The following is a 25,693-nucleotide window of genomic DNA, read 5'->3' on the forward strand; positions in this document are numbered from 1 at the left end:
AAAGGGACTGGTTGGTCTTCACTGAAAGAAACAGTTTTAATATCCCGTTTTGAACTTGCTTGTAGGTTCTTGGCATTTTTGGGGGCATTTGGTCAGTATTTATGTAGTGCGATGCAACCTTGTGGCTGCATGGACTGATAAATCAGTTCATTTAGTTTCCACTATTTCAGTACCTGGAGGATGTTTCTTTTGGTAGTTCCTACTGCACACTCCATTTCTTGAATTACCTGTATTCAGGGCTGTAGGGTGCATATGCCTTGTGTGAAGACAGAGGTTTATATTCATGTTTTGCAAAAAGAAAAATCACTTGCATAGTCTTTTCTTTTTTGAAGTAGTAATGTGCAGTACTGTATCTCCAGTAAATCAGTTTGCATGAAAATATCATGCAAGCTCAGAATAAAAAGACCAAGAGGTCTTATTATAAGATTTGGGTGTTTTTGTAAGTCTTTCCAGTTGAAAATAAATCTTAAGTGCAAGCTAATTTTTGGGCTATTTCAAAGGGCAAGTTTCTTAGCAAAGCTTGTGTATAAAAAAGTTGCTACTTCACTGCTTTCTTTCCTTGGTAGCAGCATGTATATATGCTTTAGATATACTCTTCTCTTTTCTTTTTAAGAGACTGCATTTGAGTAGCTTGTAACAATTTCACATAGAGGTTGTTGGTACTGGTATTCCACAAAGTGTAATGAAAGTTGTTTTAACATGCTGTGCTTTTGAAATATTTAAAAAAATGTTGTATCAGCTAATCTAAAATTCAAACAGCTAGTTCTCTTTGGATGTGTAGAAAAGACTGTCTTCTGGGAAGACTTGCTGTTTTATTCTCTGATTCCTTTTCCTCACAGAATTTGCTATAGTCAAATTCAGCTTTTTTTTTTTTTGATGCTTAAGAATACACTTAGCAGATCAAGATTAATCTCTATTTGAGACATGCCCAAATGACATGTGTGGGGTGAACGCTCTCTTAAGTGTCTAGTCCAGCTTGGATTCAATCCAGTTTCAGAGACAATGCAACATCCAGTCTGCATGTGATCAATGCAAAAATAAGACAACCGTTTACTTTATTCCATCTCAACAAAAGCTTCTGCCCTGATCCTGCTTGCAGAGCAAAGTAAAATGTTAATTGGTAATGGTTTCTTACCACCTAGAGAGAAGGAACAAAACCTATGAAGTCTATAAATTTTAGATTCTTTTTCATTTGATTCCATTTTGTAAGACTGAAAACCGCTTCCTGTTGTGGTAGAGGGTCGATGTGCTATTACTTGCCATGATGCCTCGTTACTTAATTTTTATGTGGTCCTAATTGATTGTAGTTCTTCAAGGAAAATAATATTTTCCTAGGCTTTAATGCTTCAGGAAAAATACTGTGTCATTGTTACACCCCTGTTGGTTACTAGCAGAAAAGCTATAAAAACTGTTTTGAAAGTAATCAAAGCTTCAGGTTCTGTAAAGTCAAATACCATGAACAAGAAATGAGAAGTTGGATAATGAAATACTACTTCTGAGATTTTTTTTTTTTTTTCTTGCACATTCTTTAGGATTTTACAGGGTGCCAAAACACTACTGATAATAGTGAATTTCCTGTGAAACTTAAGGGCTTATTCCTGGCAGAGGCTAAAGAGTGCTCCTGGCTAACGTGCTAAAAGAATAAACCATATTTGTTAAGTGTAATCTTAATTATTTTTTTTTCCTAGCAATGGAAATGAGTAGGGATTAACAAATCTCTCTGCAATGCTGAAGAAATACTACAGATGGCCATCATGTGCTCTGACTGTTCACTTAATGTCTCTAATTTGGCTGATAGATGTAATGGGTGTCCATTTTTACTTGATTTAATTTGTATATGCACGTAAAAAGCATTTAGAGGTAGACATCCACCTTGGATAAGAATGGGAGATTCATTCTTATTAAATATCTATCTGTATCTCTCATTAATTCCCCACAGCTGCTTGATCTCCTTGCATCCAGTTAATCCTGCCAAGTGAAATTTGTCAGAGGTGGAAGCTGAATTCAGGCTTTGCAGCCTGGATTTCCAGGGTTAGAATATAGACTTGGTGGCAATTTAATAAAGGTGAAGCTACTGTGCTGGGGCTGTATGACTTAAATGACTCAAAGGTTATTTTTATTTTGTTTGAAGTTCAATTGCTATAAAATGACATCTTTTGTCTGTAATTTCTAGTGCTAAAGGAAAGCAAGTACATCCATGTGTGTGTAAATACAGTTAGAAAGGTTTGTTTTTTTAAAACATTATCTGTGTGCTTATTCATACTTGTCAACATAGTTTTTGTCCCTGTAAACAAGCATTATCTGAATTGATTTCTCAGTCATTTATGCCATTCATTTGAATCTGTAAATTTCTCTTTGTACCGCACTAAAACAGGTGCATAATGATAGTACTTTTGTTTATTGGATACTGTTCCTCAATTTTGAAGCCATGCTTTTTTTTTTTTTTTTAAAGAGACTGAAATCAATGAAATAATTTCTCTGATGTACCTTCAAGATATCCTTCTGTTTGAAGGAATTAAAGTACATTTAACTGTTACTTGATGTTACCATTTCTAAGAGTCTTTTTCAAAAGAATCAGTTACTAGTCCCAAACTCATCTTTCACAAGTGAGGTTGATAGTGCTCCCTTCTCTTATGGATATCAGTGACAGGAGCTCCCAAGTGACTCTGAAACAAGATGCTTGCCTCTTCCGGGGATCAGATTTATGCTTATCTCTTGCCCTCCCTCTCCTGGATTAAAAATAGAAACTTCTAAGACTTTTTCTTTTGATCATCACCTTCTCTGAGTGTATGTACTCTAGTGGAGGGAGTCCTGTAAGACGTATAACTCCCAGAACCTTAGCATCTTCGCGCAGCGGAACCGGTGGGGCTCTGACCTCCCCAGGCAGAGCCGTGCCCGCTGGGGCCGGCTCTCCGCGGCACCGTGTCCCCGGGAGCTACCGGGAGGGTTCCTGCAGCCCCCGACACGGGCTGTAGCAGCGCTCCCCCGGGGTGTTCCTGCCTGCTGACCCGGGAGGGCTGTTCCCCCGGCCGGGAAGGAGCGTAAAACGGGAAGGTTGCCCACGGTGAGAGGCAGAGGGCTCCGGGAAGCGAGGGCATCCTTCCCCTGCGTTTCTTCCCCCCTTTTTACGCGCTCGCATACCCGCAAGCAAAACGGCGAGAGGCTTTCCTGCAGCCGTAATTCGTCTACGAGCCGGCGCCGCACACGTCCCTTCTCCTCGGGTCTAGCGGAGGGCAGGGGCTGCCGGTTCACCGGTAGGGCATGCCTAAACCCCCGGCAACCCCTCCGGGAGGCGCCCGAAAGAGACCGTACAGCTCGATCCCGGGGAGGCTGGGAAACCGCGGCGCGCCCGCCCCCGGGGCCGCTCACACGCTCCCCCTTCCCGGCGGCGGCACCACCGCACCTGGCCCGGGACCCGCAGTGTCCCCGGTGCCCGGAGGAGTCGTGCCCTGCGGGATCTTGGAAGGGCTGGACAGGCAAGTTGTGTGCTCCCCTCTGTGACACTCGTTTTCCCGTGGGACATAGGTTACCGGGTGGGCAGGAACTGCTGATCCCACGCACCGGCCCCTCTCTATCCGCAGGGGACGGCTGAACCATGCCCGTGGGATCGGCTGAGGCCCCAGCTGGGATGGTGGTGGCCAGGGACATCTCTGACCAGGGTGGAGAAAAAGGGCTGCAAAGCCAGAGGACGCATCCTCCTTGCTCCGGGATAGCTCTGATCCCCCCCAGCCTGGGGAGCTCCTTCAGCCACATGGTCCTCAGCCTGCTCCGGGTCCCCAGACTCCCTGAACTGTCTCCCCGGCCCTTCCTCTGCCTCACCTGGAGGGTATGAGACCTGGAGGAAAGAGGGGGAGTCCCCGTGTGAACCCCGAGGGCAGTGGGGGGCAAACCAACCTCTGCTGAGGGCTCCCACCAAACCTCTCTCCAGCTGATGGAGCCCTGATTCCTGCCTGCTGGGCTGGGCTTTGCCCGCTGCAGGTACAGTGGCGTCCCCCGCTCCTCCCAAAACTCAATCCACACCTACTAGTTTGACTTTCCCCCTTCCAGTATTTCCACTGAAAGAACAGGCTAATTAAAATCATTCCTTAAACACTAAACAGGGCCTGGACCATGTTACAAATAGCAACAGGTTTCAGAAGAGTTTATATTAATCTAATGCACTTGCTTTATTAACAACAGGAGCATGTTCAAAGGTTTTATAGAAGTTTAAGGCTTTATTACTTCAACTCAGTGAAGCTAGACTTAGATTTTACATTTTCTGGTGATTTCCTTTTACTAATTATTCAGTTGCAGATCGTTTACAAAATGCTTATGCTAGAAAAAAAAACCAAAACAAACTGTTCTAATTAAATAAAAGGAAAACATTTCTGTTTATTAGTATATTTCTAAATTTGTATGCGGGAATACTATTACCTCTAGATGCCTTCTGACTCAAAGCTGTGTATTGCTCCAGGACTGCAAAAGCATAATAGTGCGATAATAGTATTAGGTAATACTGCCGAGGAGGGATCTTACAAGCGGTGGTCTTTACCACCTGAAAGCAATAATTATCTTTTTCACTTGTTTTAAACACTGGGCCTCTGGCACGCAGCGAATCAGTTCTGGGTGACGTGATGGCAGTACAGCAGCACGGTGTGTTTTTCGCTCAGGAGAGCTGGGGGATTACTGCCAGCTTTGTCAGTGCGTTCGAGTTATTTTTTTTCACTCAAATATTGAGCTGAAACCCCAGATCCTAAATGTAGAGGGGCAGTTCTGCAGAGAAAAAGTCAGAAACCAGCACTGGAGACGGGCATGGCCCCCTTTTCCAGGGATGCATCCTATCTAAAGGGGAGTTGTGGTTTACTCCTTCCCTTTCGAACAAACACCGATTACGAGTCAATCTGGAGAACTAAAATTGGAAACCACCTGATCGATTCACCACAGCAAACCGGGCCCAGGCTGGGGCCCAGGGATTTCTCCTCACGGTGCCCAGCTCCCTCAGGAGGTGTCGGGAACCGAGCGGGACCCGACTCACGGAGATCTGTCACTGCGTTCATCCCCGCACCGTCCCCTTTGGCACAAACCCACAATTTTTGTGCCCACAGAGGACAATCACCCCCTAAAGCCCGAGGCGGAGGGCGATGTCCACGCTGGGAAGCGGGAGGTACCTCAGTCTCCTCAGCGTCCGGCCTGTCGCGCCTCTCCTTTCCCGCCGCCATCCCGGCCGGGCTGTGGGACCTCGCCGCTAGGTCTCGGCTGCGCATTTCCCCTCAGGGCGGGCGAAGGCAGAGGGACGACCTCCCTCCAGGCAGGGGCGGGAGCCGCGCCTGGCCCAGGACCCCGCGGGGCAGGGCAGGGCCGGGCCGGGCCGGGCGGCGTGTGGCCAAGGGAGGCTGCCCGCTCCCTCAGGGCCGCCCGCCGGCAGCTCTCCCGGGCCCGGACCCCGCGAGAGGGCGCTGGCGGCGGCGGGCCGCTTCCCGGGAAGGCTGAAGTTTGAAAAAAGTGCCGGTTGCTGGCGGTGCCGTACGGAGCAATGGCGGCGGGGACCCCGCAGGTGAGCGCCGCGCCGAGGGCTTGGAGGGGCCGCCAGCATGGCGGGCGGGGCAAGCCTCGCCTCAGGCGAGCGGGCTCCTGGGTGGCCCTCTTGGGTGGCCCCCTCCGCCCTTTGGGGGCCCCCTCCATCCTCCCACCGGGAAAGCACAGCTCCCTGTTCCGCCGGTAGCCCCCGGCCCCGGGGAGGGAGAGGGCGGCGGCGGGGGCAGAGGGGCTTCCCGCCGTCTTCTCCGCCTCCCGCCGTGGCCGCGCCCCGGGGAGCTGGGAGAGCCTTTGCGAAGCAGGTGGGATACCCTCAAAACGTCCCTCCTCGCCTCAGGGGAAATGGGGTTCGGGCCAAGTTGGTGCTCTCTGAGGAAATCCCCTCTCGGCATCGAGGGGGTGTGGGAGGCGAGGCGGCTGCCGGGGCTGGCAGACGGGAGCCGGGGGAGGGCAGCCAGCCTCCGTGCTTGGGAAAAACATTCATTTCTGGAATAAGCGCCCCGGAGCGGAGGAGATGCCCTCCCCTCTTTCCTTGAGGCGTTTCAAGCCTAATCTGGGAAAGAATGGATGGAGAGACCGCCACAAAGAGCACTTGCTGCCAGCCCTGTGTCTCAGCCCGCTCTCCTGGGCTCGCCGCTTTCCGCCCTCACCAGCCCTGAACACCAGTTGGAAAGGGGAACTGGCTCCAGACAGGGTTGCAGTTGCTTTTTTTCCAAACCTTGAGGTGACTTTTTTTTCTCATAAAGAGTGAATGTGGCTAGTGTGAGTCTGTCTGACGCAGGCCTCGTCCCTGCAGCGCAAAGTTGCCATGAAGTATGTGATTTAAAATGTCCTGTGAACACGTGTGGGCTGCCAGGGGGGAAGGCCTCCTTGTCGCTAGCTCCTTAAATTGAATCGTAAATCAATTTCTGTGTCAGTGGTGAAACTGTAAGGGCAGGGTTGACTCTGGGCTTTGTGCAGGTGAAGCTCGTTGCCAGGCCGGGCATAATGAGGGGATGGGACCTCCCTGGGCTGCAATCCAAAGGATTGAGCATGACTTTGATACCACTGAAATTTTTGCTAGTTAGGAAGCAGTCTAGACACTTTGGTACAATGTAAGTCCGGCGGAAGCCCTGGTTGAGTTCTGGCAGCCCCACTATAAGTACCAAAAGCAAGCTAATTTAAGCTATCCTGGGTGTTTCTCCGCGAGCTGTGAACGTGTTTTGGGATTGTGTTGGAGACGTACCCTGAAGGACTGACCTTCCCAGGGAACCCAGGAACAGCTACACCATGGGCTGGGGTGGGATCCTGACACCCCACCGAAATTCCTGAGTCAGAATGCAAAATGCAAAAACCCAAATGTAAATTCAGCTTTCCTATCCTCCTAGATAATAGAATATTTTATCTTCCTGGTGCTAACAACGTCAATGTTATGTCACTCTGATCCGTAGAGGGGAAGAAGGATCCAGTAAAACTTTACCATGCTTACATTCTAAATATATTTAGAAAATTAGTGTGGTGTTTTAACTAGTATTCAAACTAGGTTTTGGCAAAGAGTAATGTGGGGAACAAATGACCTGAAAACTGCCTGGACTGTACCTGTTCTCTGAATCAAAACTGAGTTTGCCATATTCAGCACTTTTTATTGATATTACTGTTGCGTCGCTACTCATTCCATTGCTCTGGGCAGATCCAGGGGGTGGATTGCTTGCAGCCATTTGCATAGTTTGGATGGAAAATAAATCTGTATGCTTTTTTCCTAATTATTTAATTGAGAATTGCAACCAGCAGACTGCTTTTAGTCACTTGCTACAGACTGGATAAAGAGCTTTCTGATTTGCCAACTTTTAGCTAGTAAAGGTTGCCTATGACTCAGGAACTCCATGATTTAAGTTCTTCCTTAGAAAACTTGGGATGTTTTTCAAAGCTCTGGCTTAGTTCCTGGCTTTACTAATTGGGCGAGAACTTCCTGAAACCAGGATGTTAATCTGAACCTTTTTGTTTTGTTACCGATCTGAACAACTCCTATTTTGGTTATTGTGTATCTGTTGCAGACCCAGCTTGGTTTTAGGCCAACTTTAAAATAATTTTTTTTCCTTCTTCTTGACTTACTTTGCTATTAGACTGAAATCATAGCAAAAACTGATCAAGGATGTTTGGTTGGGTCTTTGAGGTGTGAAACAAAGTACACAGATACGATTAAATAATTGTTTCTGTGTGAGTGACATAGGCTTTGGATGCACAGCACACTCTTAAAGTGCAGTAATATACACAAATAACACAAAACCAGTGTGGTTTATTGTTGGAAATGTGGTCAACCGATGAAAGAGTGTGAAAACAAGTTGGGATTCCTGTCTTTAGTCACTGACATGCTGTATGACATTAAGTCGGTTAGTGTAGTGTAGTTTGACTGTGCAACCATTTCTTTTGCATTTAAGCAGGGAGCATGATGAGTCGTTAATGTTAGGTTATTAGTATATTAATTGCTCTGAACAATTAAAGCCTTAAAGCCACTCTTCCTGTTGAAGAGAAAAGCATAACCTCTTGCTTGGATCTGTTTCCTACAGTGTAAACATCTTTGTGCTTATTTGTTCAGTGAGATATACCTCTGCTGCTACTGCCAATACTGTGTATGTCCAGAGTCTATAAAGAGAGCATCTCTGTCCAGAGCCATTGATGAGGCATACATCACTAGAACAAGTAGTAGTGAAAATGATGTAAAACAAAGCCCAGAACAAGCTTGAATGCTACTAAAGCAACTTAAAATAATCAGTGCTTTTAAGCAGCCTTATTTCCTGTAAATCACAAGAGGAATAGAGATTGAGTCAACAGTTTGGTTCCCTTTTCAGATATGGCAGAAAGTGAAGCTTACTCTTGTGCGTTTTTAGAAACAGCTGTACATTTTACTTCCTCAGGGGTAACAGCTGAGAGTTAATGCACGCTTGTGACATTCCTAAAAAGCTCTAACAGTTGAGATGTGTCTTCGAACAGTTGGCATCAAGACATGTTCAGATTAAAATCTGTATCTCCTACAGCATACCAGTAAAAGTTAATGTTGATCAAAACAAGGGCAAATATTGGCTGGGCTTTGATACTTGGAGAACAAAGGTGTGTGTAGACATTAAATAACAAGGAGACAAGTAAGGTGAAGGTTTTTCTCCAGTATGGTTTGAAACCAAATTAAGGCATGTTAAGATCAAAGTTATATTCTGTCTTCTGCAATTTAAGTGCAGGTCTCATCTTCTTGAAAATTTGGTGAAAAGGTTGGCTTCAGAATTTGTATGAACCAGTTTCTAAATGAAATGAAGGAGTGGAATCTTACAAGGGTATTGCTATATCATAAAAATGGTTTAACTGTGTTATCTCTGAAATCGTCTTGCCCAATGCTGCTCGATTGCAGGGCAGTTGTCTCTTGCAGCTGGGCAATGGTGTGAACTTAATGGATCCAAGCTTCCAGCAAAAACTGGAGGGTGAGAAGGAACTGCTTCGCCGTGCAATACAGAAGGAACTGAAGATTAAAGAGGGAGCAGAAAACCTGCGCAAAGCAACAACAGACAGAAAGAATCTTGTTCATATAGAGCACGTGCTGAAATCTTCCAACCGAAAACTGGAGCAACTACATTGGGAACTTCAGGAACTTAATGCAAGGATTGTAATAACAGACAAAGAGGAGAGTAAGACAGGTAGGTCTTGGGTCATGATTGACAGGAAAATTGTGTTACAGTGATTCAGTATTTATATATATTGAGCTGATATACATATATTTTTCTGTTGAGGGCTCACAAGCAGTGGGAGTTTCTTCTGTTGGTAGTGAGCTGATGGAATGATTTGTGCAGTGAAAAGTTGAGAATGGGGCAATAAAGGTGAGAAGAAGCAACAGGAGAGATCAGTGTAGGGAGAAGACCAGCTGAGAATGCTGGGCATGGACAGCATTCAGGAGCAGGCTGTAGCTGGAATTGAAGAGATTTGAATAGAGTTTCTGGGCAGTTGAACATCCAAGTATTTTACAAGATGAATGAGTATAAAATTGGCAGAGTGCTTGTTAGAGTGTTTCACTGATAAACTAAGAAATACTTATGGCTATGAGCTTGAGCTTAGTTTGAAAGTGTTTTGCAGTCAGTTTTGTAGATGAGGCCTTTTTGTACTTTTTAGTTTTATTTTATAGGCTAACCTTCTTTTATAGAGTCACCCATCTATAACCCAGTGAAATGACACAAGAAAAGATGACTAATGGTTTTGATTGTATTGTTTGTGCAGATGGATCCGTATCTCCAGATCCTTGTCTCTGGGAAAGAAACCCAGACCCCATGGCAAGGAAAGTTGAAGCTCTGAAAAAGCAGCTCCATGTTGAAATGAAAGTGAAACAAGGAGCTGAGAACATGATCCAGATGTATTCAACATCCAAGGTAAGCAAGAATAAGCAATCATTTGGAAACGTGGATTCCTGGATCAAAATTTGTATTTAAAGTCCATACACAAAACCTCTCTCTGGTGGTTGGTATGTGAAAGAAATTCATTTGCGGAGCTTACTTGACTGAGTCCTAGCTGTGCATTTTGGTGCTCAGCATGGTGACAGCGTGTCATGTTACTGCACAGGACAACCAGTACTGTGACTGTGCATTAGACTTACTGTGACTCTGCATTAGACTTACTGCAACAGGTTACAGATTCCAGGAATTTAGCCGGAATCAAAAAGGAATTGGACGGCACTTCTTTCATTTGCCAAGAGCTTAAGCTAATCTGTAATTACTGGATGTTAGGAAAAGGCTTTTCCGAAAGTGTAGTTTATTCCACTTTGGCCCATGATGAAGTTTCCTATGTCTTTTTCTGAAGCATCTGGTGGTGATCACTATTAAAGGGGAGTTATTAGACCGGACAGACGGGCATAGTCTGGCAGTTTGGGTCTTTTTTGGCAATTCTTACTTGGCAGATGCTGATTGTGCTTCTGCTCTCGAATGTTGCTTAGTGGTGTTAATGATAGAATTGGGAATCAAGTTGTTTTAACTTAACCATGTGAATCCTTCTCTAGTCTCCGTGGAAAGTGCTAGGTACCTATAGAATAGCTCGTGTTATCATTCTTGAATAGTTGAATGGCCTGTGGAAAGACCTACCTCTCTCTACCAGCTACAGACTCTGTCATTTCTTTGATCTAGATGCTTAACTTAGCTGTCTGAATGCCAACACGGAGGTGTTAATGCATCCAACTTCAATGCTCACGGTGATTCTAGAGGCATATTGGAGCCAGAGAAAAGTATCACATAGAAAGTGGTGTGGTAGAAGTGTTATCTCTAGAAAAACTGTTGCAAGCCTGTGAAGGTAGTGAGGGTAGTAGAAGAGGTACATTCAATCGCTGACTTGAGGAAAGAAAGTTAAAAAAGCATTGGTACTGCACCTTGAGTTGATGTGATGTTTTGCTATGACTAGGTTGTTTAGGATAGAGCATGGCATGTGATATCTTCATGTGAGAAAAAATTTCAGAGGTTTACTGGTTTCATAGTCATCCCACTTCTTAAGTTTGGGATAATCATATTTAAAAGTCAAAGGATAATTAAAAAAAAAAATCCAAGCTTATTATGAAGCTTAATTCAGTAAGACTAGCAGTGTAGAGGGTTATTATATTTTCATTTGTTCAAAACCTCTGTGCTCACAGAACAGTGTAAGCACAGTTGACCAGTGAACCACGAGTCTCAGTGACTGTAAAGTTTGGTATTAACTGGACATGTCCTTGACCTGCCCTTTCCCTTTACAAATGAAGATCGTGGTCTCAAAGTCCTTCATCCTCAGCGGTGTCTCCTTTACAGAGCTGCTTATTTATGCCATGTCAGAATCATTTATGACCCTTCTTGCAGTTACCACCTCAACCTCCTATGAGAACACATCATTATAACCCATTTTTAATGAGCGTGGTTCTCTCTCTGCATATGCTTTCTTTTTGGCAGGAGCGGAAGCTGCTGGCTACAGCTCAGCAGATGCTTCAGGACAGCAAGACAAAGATTGAAATAATCCGCATGCACATCGTGAAAGTATCTCAGTCAGCAGGAGGGATGGAAGATACAGTGGATCCAGCAGGTAAGGTGTTTTAAGTAACCAATACAGCCCAGAACAGATGTGGTCAAAGCCCCAAGATCCAGAATACTCAGTCAATTTTCATCCATGCCATGTTTTATCTCCAAAATGGCCAGTGAGGATGGGGACCACCATCAGTGCTTTGGAGCTGCGTATTGAGGAGCTGAGACATCACCTGCGCATTGAAGCTGCTGTGGCTGAGGGGGCAAAAAATGTGCTGAAGATCCTAGGAGGCAGTCGGGTACAGGATCGCAAGTTTTTAGCTGAGGTAAGCACTTACTCAGGCCTTTTTGAGAGCGTGCTTTCTTGCCTCAACATTAGTGGTTTAGCATGAATGGAGTTAACCAAGGGTTATTAATTTGGGAAGGACCTTTGGGGAAGGTCTGTGAGGACAGACTGATTGGAATCACTTTCCCTTCTAAGGAAAACGTTCCTTGTTTTGGTGGTGAAATTTCTCAGAAACATCACAAGTGACACTGGGGTGGTCAGGATCTATGCGAAAATATTTTTATCTTGTTCCTTTATTCGTAAGATGTTATCTGGTTGGTTTTTTTTTTTTTGTTTGGTTGGGGTTTTTTTGTTTTTTTTCTTTTTTTAAAGCTTACTGTAGTAGTTCATAAAGGATTAATAGTACCTGGTCTGGGGCTGTACATTGAAAATTTCTGCCTGCTTTCTGTTTTACTTCATATTGCTAGGCTCAGGGTCGTTTGCAAGAATCCTCTCAGAAGATTGACCTGCTGCGCTTGTCCTTGGAACGTCAACTTAGTGAGCTTTCTCCAGACCACCCAAAAAGAGCGCTCATCAAGCAGGAGCTAGTAAATACTTCCTCCCTGGGAGCTCAGCATGGCAGCATCCAACCCACTTCGGTCATCAAACCTACAGCCCTTACAGGTACATCACTCCTGCACGGCATGTTGTTGTGAGGTCAGAGTTGCATTTCTTCTCATTGTTGTAATGCCTCTTGTTACATGGACACTTGATTTTCTAGGAACTGGATGCTTTTCTTCTAGGCCAGACAGAGCTTTCTGATCATATCGATTTGCAGTCTATTAATCTGGGGTAGATTTGAGCTGTTAACCAATAAATCATGAATCTGAGAAATTCTTGGACCCCTGTGAGGACAAGCCGACTGGAATCACTTTATCTAATATTCTTTACTCTCCTCAAATTCCTCAGGAACATTGGAAGTGAGACTGATGGGGTGTCAGGACCTACTGGAAAATGTTCCGGGACGTTCCCGAATGACTAGTTCTTCTCCCATTGGTGGCAGCCCAAGTGATTTGAGGTCTCTTTCCCGAACACGAGTTGGCCTGGGCATCCATGGCCGTAGTGTTGCAGGAAAGTACCTGCGGAATGAAGAGCCGTGTAGTGAGTATGGGGTTCCCCGTTGAATTGTGAGTGACATGTAGGGGCTTCTTATCAAGGTGTTAGTGTAATTATAAGAAACTTGGTTTCTGCAAAACTAAGAGAGAGAACGAATTGCATTATACATGGTCCTCCTAGTGCTCTCCTGGAAACTACATTTGATTGGGATATTCACCCTCAGCATGAGAGATTTTTTTTGGTAAAAGATTATAATCCGTGTTTTCTCCTTGTTCAGATGAGGTCCTTGCTGTGCTCAAAGTGGACAATAAAGTGGTTGGCCAGACAAACTGGGGACCAGTTAATAACCAGGCATGGGACCAGAGCTTTGTCATTGAGCTGGACCGGGTAAGTCTGCTCCAGATTCCCTGTGTTGTGTTTATTTTTCCATTTCACTTTACCCGATTTGCTCGTTTAGCTGCCATTCCACTTGATTCAACTGTGTATTGCTGCTGTCCCCATGTCCTTTCATGTGCCAGTTATTGTAGTCTTCCCCTGAAGGCAGTGCAGCTATGGGCAGATTCAGCCTGAACAGCATCTGTTGTCCTTCTCTCCTTATCTGAGCAGTTTTATTTCATCTTACCAGCAAAGTGGCTCTCAGGGATTTCTGAAATGAGGAGCCAAGACAGCCATCTCCACAAGGGACTGTAGCTAAGAAAACTGGAAAACACCAGAGAAAGCAAGGAACAGAAGGATTAAAGAAGTTTCTTGTGCATACTGTTTAGTTTACTGATTTTATTTTTTATTTTTTTTTTTACAACAGCCTGTGTGTGCTATTTCTGGAGCATGGGGCAGCATGTAACTCTTCTGTTTTCTTTTTTCTCCCTCACCGCTCATGCATCCCACCAGTCTCGTGAGCTAGAAATTGCAATTTATTGGAGAGACTGGAGAGAACTATGCGCTGTGAAGTTTTTACGTTTGGATGATTTCCTTGATAACGAACGTCACGGGATGTGCCTCTCGCTCGAACCCCAAGGAATGCTTTTTGCAGAGGTATAAATGTCAGCTTTGTTTCTTTTTCAGAGAACTCTGCCTGCTTAGGGTGCCTGCCCTGAAAGCAGCTGTTCAACCCAGGATACAAGGAATGGAAGGAACAATAATCTAGAAGGGTAGAATGACTCCTGAAATCCTTTTGCATCAAAATCTCACATATAAGAATAAGGAACAACATGATATAATAGATGTGCACATGCCATAGCCCAGAGTGACTCTTCAGCTGCTCCTCTGTAATTATATGTGTGTGTGCTGTGAAATCCGTTGGTTTTTATTTACTCTAATTATGACTCATTGGTGATACTTTAATTAAGCATATGGCTTAATGGTCACATTTGAATCACGGAGAATGTAGAATCAGAGATCCAAGTTCCCTTTGGGTATGCTTATTTTATCATCTTTCTGAGGCTAATAATAAAGAGTTTGAAGTACCATCAATGAAGGGATCATCCAGATAATCCCTTAAAAGCCTCATCGCTTTCTCCTTTGTGTTGTGGTGAAAGTTCCTGTGGTTATCTTCCCAGAAGTGGGATCTTGACCTCACGTACGCAAATTTGCCTCCTCTCCCTGCCTTGGTTTTTTGTGGTTTGGTGTTGTTGGGGCTGGGGTGGGTTGCTTTTGGGGTTGGTGTTTGTTTTGGGTTTTGTTTTTTTGGTTTTTTTACTTCTATGCCATGGAATACTACTTTTTTTTTTTTTTTCCTTACAAATGGCTATATTCTTTATGTGTGGTTTTACAGATTAGATTAATTCTGTTTGGGATATAAATTGGTCATAATTTGGGGGGGGGGTTGCAGTTCAGGTAGCAGAAAATTCCAATGTTTGAAACCACAGCTGAAGTATCGGGTGAAGCTAGAATAACGCAGTCTGGAGCCTGTCTATGGGAGTGACTCCTAATTTACCAAACGGATACGAATGGAGAATTTGATTAGAGAACAGGCACGTGTGAAAGTTTTTGTGTTCACGGTGTAAACAAAGTATCCTGACAAATCCTCTTTGCTTCTCTGACAGGTGATGTTCTGTAATCCTGTCATTGTGAGAAAGCCAAAACTGCAGCGACAGAAACGCATTTTCCCCAAACAGAAAGGTAATCAGCTAGAGAACCGATTGTTTACTATCTAGCGTGTGTAGGTGAGGGCACTCCTATCCCATTAAATTTGTGAGACATTAAAATGCTTGCTAATTACTGTAAGTAGGTGGGCTTTATTAGAATGTGAATGTTTGTTCAGTCACAAAAAGTGCAGGCAGCCTGGCCGCAGCATGGTGTGTAATGTGATATTGTTGCCAGTGTTTCTAGTCACAATTAACATTGTTAGGAAGGTATAATTACTAGTTATTTAACAGGTTTCTCAGCAAGATCCAGGACTCAAGCTGTACTAATTTAAACAGCAATTGGTTTAACCAGCTATTGGAAGGTTTTCTGGAAAACTCTAAATTATAGAAAACTATAGAATGAACAGGCTATTGATTGTCTGTCAAGTCTTTAGAGCTGGCATCTCAGATGAATAGTTTAGGGACTGGAATAACTTGCACGTTTTCTTTTTTTGTCTGCAAATTCTTTCTTGTGAAGTTGAATAAGGTAAGACTTTACATACTGAGGACCCCTAGCAGTGAGGACAAATGAGATTTTTGTATTTAATTCTTCAGGAAGTAGTAAAAATAATGAAAACATCCCAAATGTTTTATTCTTTTTAAAGACGTTTTCAGAAACTTTCTGTTAACAGGCTGCGCGATTAAAATGCAGTGTTGAAATAACGTGACTTAGGAAAACCTGACAGAATAAAATAAATTTTTAATGTTTTATGCAATTTCTACTCGAGGATTATTATTATGGAGCTAATGTAGGTAATGTTTCATCATCATCATTGTTAAACTTTCTTCCCTGAAATAAAGCCCATTCTCCCTAGGGTGGCCTACCTGTATGAGTAACCCACAGGTGTTTGGGTGAAAATGATAATTTAACAGTACATTAGATTGTAATTTGTGCATTGTAATCTCAGTGGTGTTTTAACTGTGACTCCTCCAGGAAAGGAATTTCTCCGAGCTCCTCAAATGAACATAAACGTTGCAGCTTGGGGTCGCCTGATGATGAGTTTCCTCCCTCCGTGTAGTTCCATGAGCACTCTGAGTCCACCACTTCATGATCCCATTCAAACAGACTTCTCTCCAGTTCCCCCACAAAGTCACATTGATTCAGTGACCAAACTGAGTCGGTAAGTTGTGTTTTGAGTGTTGCTGGATGGCACTCTGGAATGGGTGTAGGATAGACCTTAAAATCAAGTTGCACCTTACTAAGGTGGAAGAAGATATTGATGTGCAGATTGTATCTATGGAACTTAATTTAGGATTTTAAGAAAAGCCAATGCTGCCTGAAACGATGTGGGTTTAGTGGGGTGTTCAATATGCTGTGGCTGGCTCTGATTTATTGTTAGCAGTTGGACTGAATTTCCAGAATTGCTCTCCTAACAGGCAGTGTGTTCCAGAGCCAAGGAAACTTAATCGGCTTTCCTTTCCTCTGCGATGAGAACTGTGGGCATAAAAGTGGTCATAAGTAAACACCACGATACGGGAAAAAAACCCAAAAAGCAGATTTTCAAAAGTTATTTTATATACACAGAAAGATGTACTGGTTCTACACTGTAAAGGAAAGAAAATTCCCTCATTAAATGTCTCCACTAGTACAGTAACTCAACTCTAATCAAGGTCACAATGTGATTGTTGTTAAAATGACTCTTCTTTCATGAGGTTACATGTACCCCACCCACCCACTAGTATAATGTAGTGTTCAGAAGCTTCATAGATAAGCTTTTAAATATGCTGTAGAAGAAAATTCTCTGAATAATAATTTTCTAAAATTGTGGGAATTAATTTTTAGAGAATTAGTCATTCTCTAAAAGAGAGTATTCCCTGATTCACAAGCCCTAGGGGGAAAAAAAAAAAATCAAGTCAACTACTGTGTTGCTATTAAAATCAAGACTTCCTTTAAATTCTTGATCATAGTGACTTACTTCTGCAAACCTGTGTTTCAGAGCTAGTGTTGAAACATGACTCTAACCATCACCAACTTAATAGCTCATTTTCTTTTCATTCATTTTGGAGAGCATGTGTCTTGTTGATACTTCACAGACTTGTGGTGTGAATCAAGGAATTCTGTTGTCCAGTGTATTGGACTGAATTAAACTTTTCTTATATAGAAAAGTGATCCAAAGATGTCTATGTACAATGTTCTGCTCTAAGGCAATCTCCTTCGATTTTGTCTTACAAATGCAGTGACTTTCCTGTGGCTAAGCTTACATTTGCTGATGAAGCACCACCCAAGCCCCCACGACTCCTTTTGCTGGCCAACTCCAAAGAATCAACACCGTCTCCTGCAGATTCTCCGGTAATAGGGAGACTAATGGGCTAATAGAGAGACTTTTCTTTGTTGATGTTCTTTCAAGCCTGGTTCTTCTTATTTGTTTATTACTGGCTAAATTAACTTGAGGCAGATTCCTTATTATCCTTATTAGCTGGCTGATCTCCAGGGATTCAGAGTCTAGTGAGCTATTTTGGCATGGAGTCTTCATGAAAGTGTTGCACCGATTGTTTTTTCCTTTCCCCTTTTTTTTTTTTTTTTTTTTTTTTAAATTTTAAGTTCCTTTTCTTGGAGAAGCAAAATGAGAGGTAGGTCAGCATTGGGAGTTCAGGCCAAGAGTACAGAACACATGAATGCACAGAGAAAGCAGGAAGGGAGGGTTGGCAGGCTTTTAGGACCAGATGAAGTTCTCTGTCATTAAAGAAACTGGGCAAAACCAAGAAGAGCTCTACTTTTCTGACAGGAAGGAGCAGGAAAATTGTTTTGAGTGGTATAATGGTTAATGATACTGACCTGTGTTCTACCACTTCTTACCCTTTCTCCTTTGGCTTTGGTGACTGAGGAAACTGCATTCTTTGATCATTGTGACTCTTTTTAAGACATGAGATGCCTTTTTTCTAGAAAGGAAATGTTTTATCCTAGACTTTTAAAAAGCATTTATTTTAAAGCATTTGACCCTGTCAAAAAACATTGAACATGGAAATAGTTTTGTGTGACCACAGACAACCTGTTTTCATGCTATTTCCCTCCAAGCAGAGGTGATGACCAACTGCAAGAAGTTGTCTGTGGTTATGCTGGATCATGACAGAGGAGAAAATTTGGATGCAAGTGTTCAGGTCTGACGTGGTGATTCCAGAGGATGACGCACCATAATTCTCTTTCTGTCCCTAGTGTCTGAAGAGGCTGCATGTTGAGGAGAAGCCTTGCGGCTCTGCGCTAACAGAATTTCCGACCCCGGCATCTCCAAGGTAACTATGGACAGTATGGGCTATCTTGGGTCACAGATTAAAGAGGCACTGGGCTGAAAGTTTTGAGCATGCAGTCTAAAATCCTGCTCTGGGTATGCTTTGGTTTCTGAGCAGCAGAATCATAGTGTTGAGTGTAGACAATACCATGAAAAGTCTGCTCTGAACTTCGCTGGTCCAAATGTCTGCTGTGCCTTATCTGCTTATTAACCCTGATACTGAGCCTGTTGATGGGCTGTACACTGCAATGTAATAGATGACTTTAGTAGAAGGTAAAGTCGCTTAACTGTCTTCAAGTGCTTCCTTGTGTTTGAAGTTTTACGGTGTAGCACATTTAGACGTGTCTGTGTTCTAAGTAACACATTTCAGAAACACTTTTGGCATCCCTCACACTTCTATTTCTATTGATGTGCAAGATACACTGACTTTCCTTACATAGGGAGGCATAAACTAGTAGGTTGTTTATAGTCTATGACAGTTGTATATACACAATTTGTGTGTAGCAAGGATATACAGTAGTAAGTATACCAAAAACAAGTAAAAAAAAAAATAATAAAAATTGTTGAACTAATACTGACCAAAAAAGCACAAATAGCAAATTCTATCTAAGCTGATCTTGCAGGTCAGATGATAGAATTATGTTCATAACTTCTTCATAACTTCATCATCATTTTTGAGGGGTTCCATGTTCAAACCCCTGTAATCAGGACGCAGTCAGGCACCTTCCTGCCTTTTCTCTAAGAAGGCTGAGGAGGGAGTTGAGTCCTTCATGAGCAGATACTTAGGCCTTCATTTCACTCGGTGGTGGAGTATGGAAGGTGCGCTGTCTTTTAAAGATGATTCTGGACTAAAGCATCTAGGGTGTGGGTTGTTTGTTTTTTTTAAAATTCTTTCCAAGCAATTCTCTAGCCTTAGTTTCCTTGGTAACGCTTTGTGGCTGACATAACATTTTATAGCATCTCTTTATTCAGCTACTTATTTTCCAGCAACATCTTATGTCTGTTGTCTCATTGCATTTCATTTCTAATTCCTGTTTGAGAACTTATCCTTATGCCCTTGTCTATGCACTAGACATGTTCATGTCTGATTAACACAATTGCTGTTGAGCCTGCTGGAAGGAGTGTTGGCAAAATTGAATTTTACTGCCCCCCAAGGATGGGGTTGAAGGGGAACTAATCCTATTATGGGAGGCAACAGAGAGAGCAAGCCTTGGAGAGTCAGAACTGTTGCTCCTGTTGCCAGCACAGATGGAAGTCACACTGCTGCCACTGAAAGCAGTTTCCTCAGTTTATTGTTACCTGCTCCTTTCTTCAGTGACAGAACAGCAGCTGCAAGCCTAAGTTTTCGGGATCTTTTGTTTATTGTCTCAGGAATTCTTCTCTGTGTGTTTGCAGGAAAAGGACAGTTCAGCTTGAGGATTTTCACTGTATAGCCATGCTGGGACGCGGCCACTTTGGGAAGGTAGTGTATAACTGTACACTCTGTGGAGCAGGGCAGTAGGACTGTGGATATGAAGATGGGCTTCTGCCTTAGAGTCTGAATAGAACTGTTGCAGTATGGAAGAGATTTGTTGCAGTGCAGGTATACAAAACAAACCCAACCACATAAGCAGCTGATAACTCCTGTTAAGTCAAAACTCCTGAAGATTTATGGCTTCAAAGCTCGGAGAAAACCATCCAGGGAGTGCTAAGTCATTTCATAAAGCATGTTATTATGGTTCCTTTCATTATCGTTATGATCACTAGTGGAATAGCTCCGTTCTCAAAAACTGTGTGCATAGTTACATGTTGTGAGAGCTCTTAGGTGCTCATAAAGCACTTGGCCAGCTGCGATACTACTGTTTGTGAAAAGAATAGAACTTACACTGACATCCTTCTGGACTGCTGCAGTGCAAGGAGCAGAAAAAATGCTCTCCATTTCTGGAGTTACTTGAGCTTGGTTTTGAGAATGACTGTCTGGAGTGGATGGAAATGACTTGTGTCAATGGGAGTCAAAGTAATCCAATAAGGAAATAACGCGTTTGAAGTACAGCTTTTCTGTTGTCTTTCAGGTACTGCTGGCCCAATACAAGGCAACTGGGAAGCTGTATGCTATCAAAGCCTTGAAGAAAAAAGATATTATTAGGAGAGATGAAATTGATAGGTGAGCTTTGTTTAGAGATGGTACCATCTATTGCCAGAGGCTACATTAACACATCTGTAATCAAGTGTTAGTAGGTATGATGTGTACCGGTCATGGCACTACTAAGGTTACACATGACCTTAAGGCTTGGGTAACAAAATCAGGAATAAGGAAAGTTATAACAGCGCTGCTTTTTAGCTTCTGGTGGAATAACACCTGAAGAACACTCTAAACCTCAAGGTTTGGAAGTATGTAGGATAAATATGTATTAACCCTTCCTTTTTATTTCTCTAACTTAAGATGTAAAGATTTTCTTCTTCATCCTGTCTTTCTCAAAACAGGTTTTTCTGCCAAGTTTTAACGTTGATGTTTTCTTTCTTTGAATCCTGGCAGCTTGAACTGTGAGAAGCGAATATTTGAAGTGGTCAATTCTTCTGATCATCCATTCCTCGTGAACATGTTTGCGTGTTTCCAGACACCTCATCATGCTTGTTTTGTGATGGAATATACCCCAGGTGGTGATCTTATGATGCGCATACATGAAGATGTTTTTCCAGAGCATACGGCACGGTGAGTTAGAATTAGTGTAGTTTCCAGGCATTATGAATTTATAACTTGATTCTCATAGATATTTCCTGATAAATGTTTCTCTCTTTTAGATTTTATACAGCCTGCGTAGTCTTGGGGCTCCAGTTCTTGCATGAGAAGAAAATTGTTTATAGGTAATGCAGCAAAGAATCAAGTAAAAGACAGTTCAGCAACTTGAAAGTTTATTTTTCCTGTAGCTGTATATCTGGAGGTCGCTATCTCGCTGGGGTTTCTAATCTTTCTGTCTGTCTTTATTTTCCTTGTCGCCTGTTGCTATCAGCATGTTCATCGTGCTTACAGTAAAGAAAGTCATCTAGAAGCTATTCATCTGACATGTTGCAGGTGATTAATCCTCTGTGACATGCCAATACATTCAGGGGGGCACCTGTAAGTCACTGCTTTCTTTTTTTTACTGTGATAGTCAAGTAATTTGTCACACTGTTGTGGGATGCTCTTCTCCAGATGAATAAGCCCCACCCAGCTCAAAGCTGCTTTGTGAGCCTTTCATTAAGAGGAAAAATATCAATAAATTAAGGAGACTCTTCCAAATAATAGATTATTTAAACCAAGTGTAAACTTTACTAAATTTAGATTTTATTCTCTTTATTAACATAGAGTTCCTGCCTCTTGCAAAAAAATTATGTTGGATGACAATCCTTAGGCTTCATCCACCATTTTCTTTCCTTTGCCTGCAGGGACTTGAAACTGGATAATCTACTTTTAGATGCTGAAGGATTTGTGAAGATTGCAGATTTTGGATTGTGTAAGGAAGGTGGGTGACTGGTGAAGCCAATATTGAACCATCAGAACCAGTTTAGGATGTGGGCTGTAGTAGGTGCTGAGGTGGCTGTGCGCAACTTGCATTCATTCCCATCTTAAAAATAAAACAAAACCCACCAAAACATACACACACCCCCCAACAAACCAAATAACAAAAAAAATCCCACCTGTCTGGCCATGATAAATTTGGAAAGAATATTTTGTCCTTTAATCTTCAGGAGACTTATGAAGGTGTTTACAATGTGCTCCTTTGCTCAAAGGAGCCAGAACAAAACATGTACTTGAGTAAATGAGCAATGGAGTCTGCAGGAAGTTTCCATGGTTTTGCTGTTTATTTAAGTATTGTCTGTATATTTCTTATTTGGAATTTTTAGGGGCCTCGTGTTTCATACTTCCTTATTGGTATTTACAAGCATTGCCCAGTTAACAACATTAGACTCTCAAATGGTAATCTATGGCTTTCAGAAGGGGAGACCGCACGTGATCCATTTAGTAAAGTGCGCGGGATTTTGCAAGTGTTCTCTTCCTACAGGAATAGGTTTTGGAGACCGCACAAACACCTTCTGTGGCACTCCTGAATTCCTGGCTCCAGAAGTCCTGACGGACATCTCCTATACCCGGGCAGTAGACTGGTGGGGACTGGGTGTACTCATTTATGAGATGCTTGTTGGTGAGGTAAGACCACCTTCCTCTCGGAAGGTCTCACTAAGCAGTCTTGGGGAGAGTAGTACTTGACCACCCAAGATAAAATTTTGCTGAATGTAGCCAACTATTTATTAGTACTTAAATTACATTTTTCTTATTCATAGTACTTGCCAAACAGTAATTAATTCATACAACTCCCTGCTATTCTCATCCCTATTTAATAGTGAGGAATTGGTGCTATGTGGATTAAATAATAAAATGTCACAATTGCAGTCACCATTCCCTGGAGATGATGAGGAAGAAGTCTTTGACAGTATTGTCAACGATGAAGTCCGGTATCCACGATTCCTTTCGTCTGAGGCACTTTCTATAATCCGTAAGGTAATGGGCTTGATGGGTCTCTGGGAGCCTGAGGAATTTGCATTTACTGTGTAAGTGGATCCAGAGGGACTCTATCAGGATGGAATAGCATTTGTGTGTATAATCTGGAGCTGCCCACACAGTCTAAGGAAACATTTACAATTTACACATATTTTTCCTTTGTCTTTACATGAGTGCTACTCTTCTGTCCAAGGATGACTAAGCAGGCTTCTTACTGAGGCCTGTTGCTGCTAACTCTGAAATGGAGAAGTGTTTATGCAAGGGCAGGAATGTCAGAGTCATTCAGTGGAGATGGCTTGATTCAGTTTTTGAATGTGACCCAGCAGTCACAGGTGCACAGTTGAGATGAGATGCTTCATGCGGTTTAGAGCAGGTATCTTACTCATGTTGGCAAGTTGTTTACAAGGAACCAGGTCTGAGCTATTAATAACAGATTATGACCTTGCTGCAAAGGGAGAATGAGAAGATACTGAGGGGTCAGTCCATCTCCTTCCTTTTGCTTTTCTCTCTGGAACATTATTTCTGTCCATCCTTGTTCCAGTTTTTTAATTTTGAACTGATATTTCCTGCAGCTTCTTCGGAAATGCCCAGAGCGTAGACTGGGAGCAGGGGAAAAAGATGCAGAAGAGATTAAAATCCAGGCCTTTTTTAAGGTAGGAACTCACCTTATTCCTCCTCCTCATGTCTTTTGTTTGAGTTGAGAGTGATTTTGCTTTCTGTTGCTATTGAGACCTATTTCCATTAGTTACCAGTGAGATCTTAGTGTTGGGTTCTGTTGCACCTCATTGCTGTATTCAGGAATATGGGTTTCAATTCATGTTTGAAATGACAGTCCCCATGTGTGTTTTGTGGGATCTGTAAACTTCCAGAGCCAGTTTGTTATTTCTGATTGTGCTGCTTCTATATACAAATATACCTACATTTTGAGCCATCGATAGACATCCCTTTTTAAATCAAACTGCAGCAGCCAAAGATACTGTCTGGTGATGGCAGTTGATGGCCAGTCTATTTGATGGCACCTGCACTTGCAGGATACACATGAATCCTAAGAGAAATCGAGGTTAAGGACATATTTGCTTTGGGTCAAGGGTTCCAGACAAAGGTGTTGCCATTCCTCCTTGTCATTACCTGTCTGCCAGAAGTTATTAGCCTTATAGCCCCTGGCTGGCTTTGCATTGGAGTGAGAAAAAAAACTTGGATGTCAGCAGAAATTGCTGGGAAGTCCACAGATCCACCTGGACGCAGCTGCACTTTAGTTTTGTCCCTCCTAAATATAGTTTGAGCTGTAACTTTGTTTCTTGGTGTTGTTGGAGTTAGACTGTATGGAATCTCTGTACTAACTGGTCTGCACCCACTATGCTGGCCTTTTTTCAGTTGTCTCAGTAGAAATCAGACATGTTGCAAGGGAGGCTGCAGTCCTTCCTCTTACTTTCACATCTCATAAATAATCTTAGTGTTGATCTGGCCTGTTCACCTCCTTCTCTTACAGGAAATTGATTGGGATGCCTTGTTTGCCAGGACGCTGAAGCCCCCTTTTGTGCCCACTCTAAGAGATCCCACCGACATCAGCAACTTTGATGAAGAGTTTACATCACAAAAGCCAATCCTTACCCCTCCAGAGGAGGTTGCTCTCCTGACCCGTAAGGAGCAGGCTGTCTTCAAGGACTTTGACTTTGTCTCCAGGCACCTTTTAAATGTTTGATTCCTGTGCTTATAGAAACACGAACAGATTGTTGCCACCTTGAGAGAGTGTGGAAAGGACTTGGCATGGGCAATGGAAAAGTCAACAAAATTTGTGGCACTGGTTGTGCTGTTGACCCCAGGAAGAGAGCGCTCTGTAAGCTGAGTTAACCTACTGCAGTTTTATTCAGCCTCATTTGTTGGAGGGACACTGGATGTCAATTATTTTTATGGAGTAATTAATGTTTGACTGGATGTATCTTCTACTGCCATTGAGTATAGATGGAAATTTGGAATTTAAGCTGGACTTAATGAAATCAAATCACCTGTGCAACCCAGGTTACTTGTTGCAAAAAGCCTAAGTAAGTAGCACAGCTTTTTAAAGTTGCAGAGTAGCAGGAGAATGGCTGCTTCTCACCTCTTCTCTAGAAAAGATATGCAGCATTCCCTCTTTGTAATGATTTTATGCCCGTTCCCACTCAGAATTATGTACGCCAGGGATGGAATGTATTTTAACACAACCAAGGTAATGAAGTTGGGGTTTGATAATGATCCAAGTGATATATCTTAAGGAAAAAGAGTCTCTCTTTACTTCTTCGAGGATGCTAAATCTTAGCTATTGTTTTTAATGATATGAAAAAGCCACAGCTTTGCACATGCATTTTTTTTGGAAAATAAAGATACCTTTTCTTATAACGAAATTTCAGCTTTTCATCTCCTTGGTGTTAGCTGAATGTTTCCGATCAGGGATAACCATATTCTGCTCAACAGGCAGGATTTTAGTTTTCTCTGTAAATGTCAATCATAATATTTTCTTCCTTCATTCCTTCTCACTCGTCTGTGTACATACTACGTGGTGTCATCAGCTGTCACATACAAATGATTGCAGTCAAGTTGTCTCTCCACAGATTTTATCGATGTGTATATCCTGTATCTTTTTTGGGATGGCTAAATAACGACAGTGTTAATATTGGAATATCAGTAAGTTAAAGGTGATTTCATTTGCCTGGTAACATATTTCGTAATTATACTTGATAAGATAAATTTTCTTCTCTTAAATTCATAATGTTAGCTTGTTGGGCAAAAAAAGGAAGGGTATATTTGTCCCTGACGACAAATAGGGACGCACAGCTATTACTCTTTCAGTTTGTCTTCAGCAGAGGTAGACAGAAGTTGAACTAACACGATGGTGCTGTACCTGGAGATAAGGTCTGGGTGCAGCTCATGAGTCGTCATTATTAAATCCAGGCTGGTCTAAGTGCTTC

The 25,693-nt window shown here is 42.7% G+C and overlaps 1 protein-coding gene across 1 annotated transcript; it reads left to right on the forward strand.

Moving 5' to 3' along the window:
- Window positions 1-5,344: 5,344 nt before the first annotated feature.
- Window positions 5,345-25,126, forward strand: PKN3 (protein kinase N3). The gene is made up of 22 exons (XM_074161056.1): window positions 5,345-5,533; window positions 8,894-9,176; window positions 9,751-9,899; window positions 11,433-11,562; window positions 11,676-11,827; window positions 12,255-12,450; window positions 12,736-12,927; window positions 13,160-13,269; window positions 13,771-13,914; window positions 14,925-15,000; window positions 15,940-16,126; window positions 17,184-17,295; window positions 18,160-18,236; window positions 19,628-19,694; window positions 20,284-20,375; window positions 20,748-20,924; window positions 21,014-21,076; window positions 21,638-21,714; window positions 22,255-22,397; window positions 22,641-22,748; window positions 23,321-23,401; window positions 24,238-25,126. The coding sequence occupies exons 1-22, from the start codon at window positions 5,513-5,515 to the stop codon at window positions 24,448-24,450; spliced, it is 2,850 nt and encodes a 949-aa protein (XP_074017157.1). The 5' UTR covers window positions 5,345-5,512; the 3' UTR covers window positions 24,451-25,126.
- The last annotated feature ends 567 nt before the right edge of the window (window positions 25,127-25,693 follow it).

This window comes from Numenius arquata, chromosome 19 (assembly GCF_964106895.1).
Source record: "Numenius arquata chromosome 19, bNumArq3.hap1.1, whole genome shotgun sequence".
Lineage (NCBI taxonomy): Eukaryota > Metazoa > Chordata > Aves > Charadriiformes > Scolopacidae > Numenius > Numenius arquata.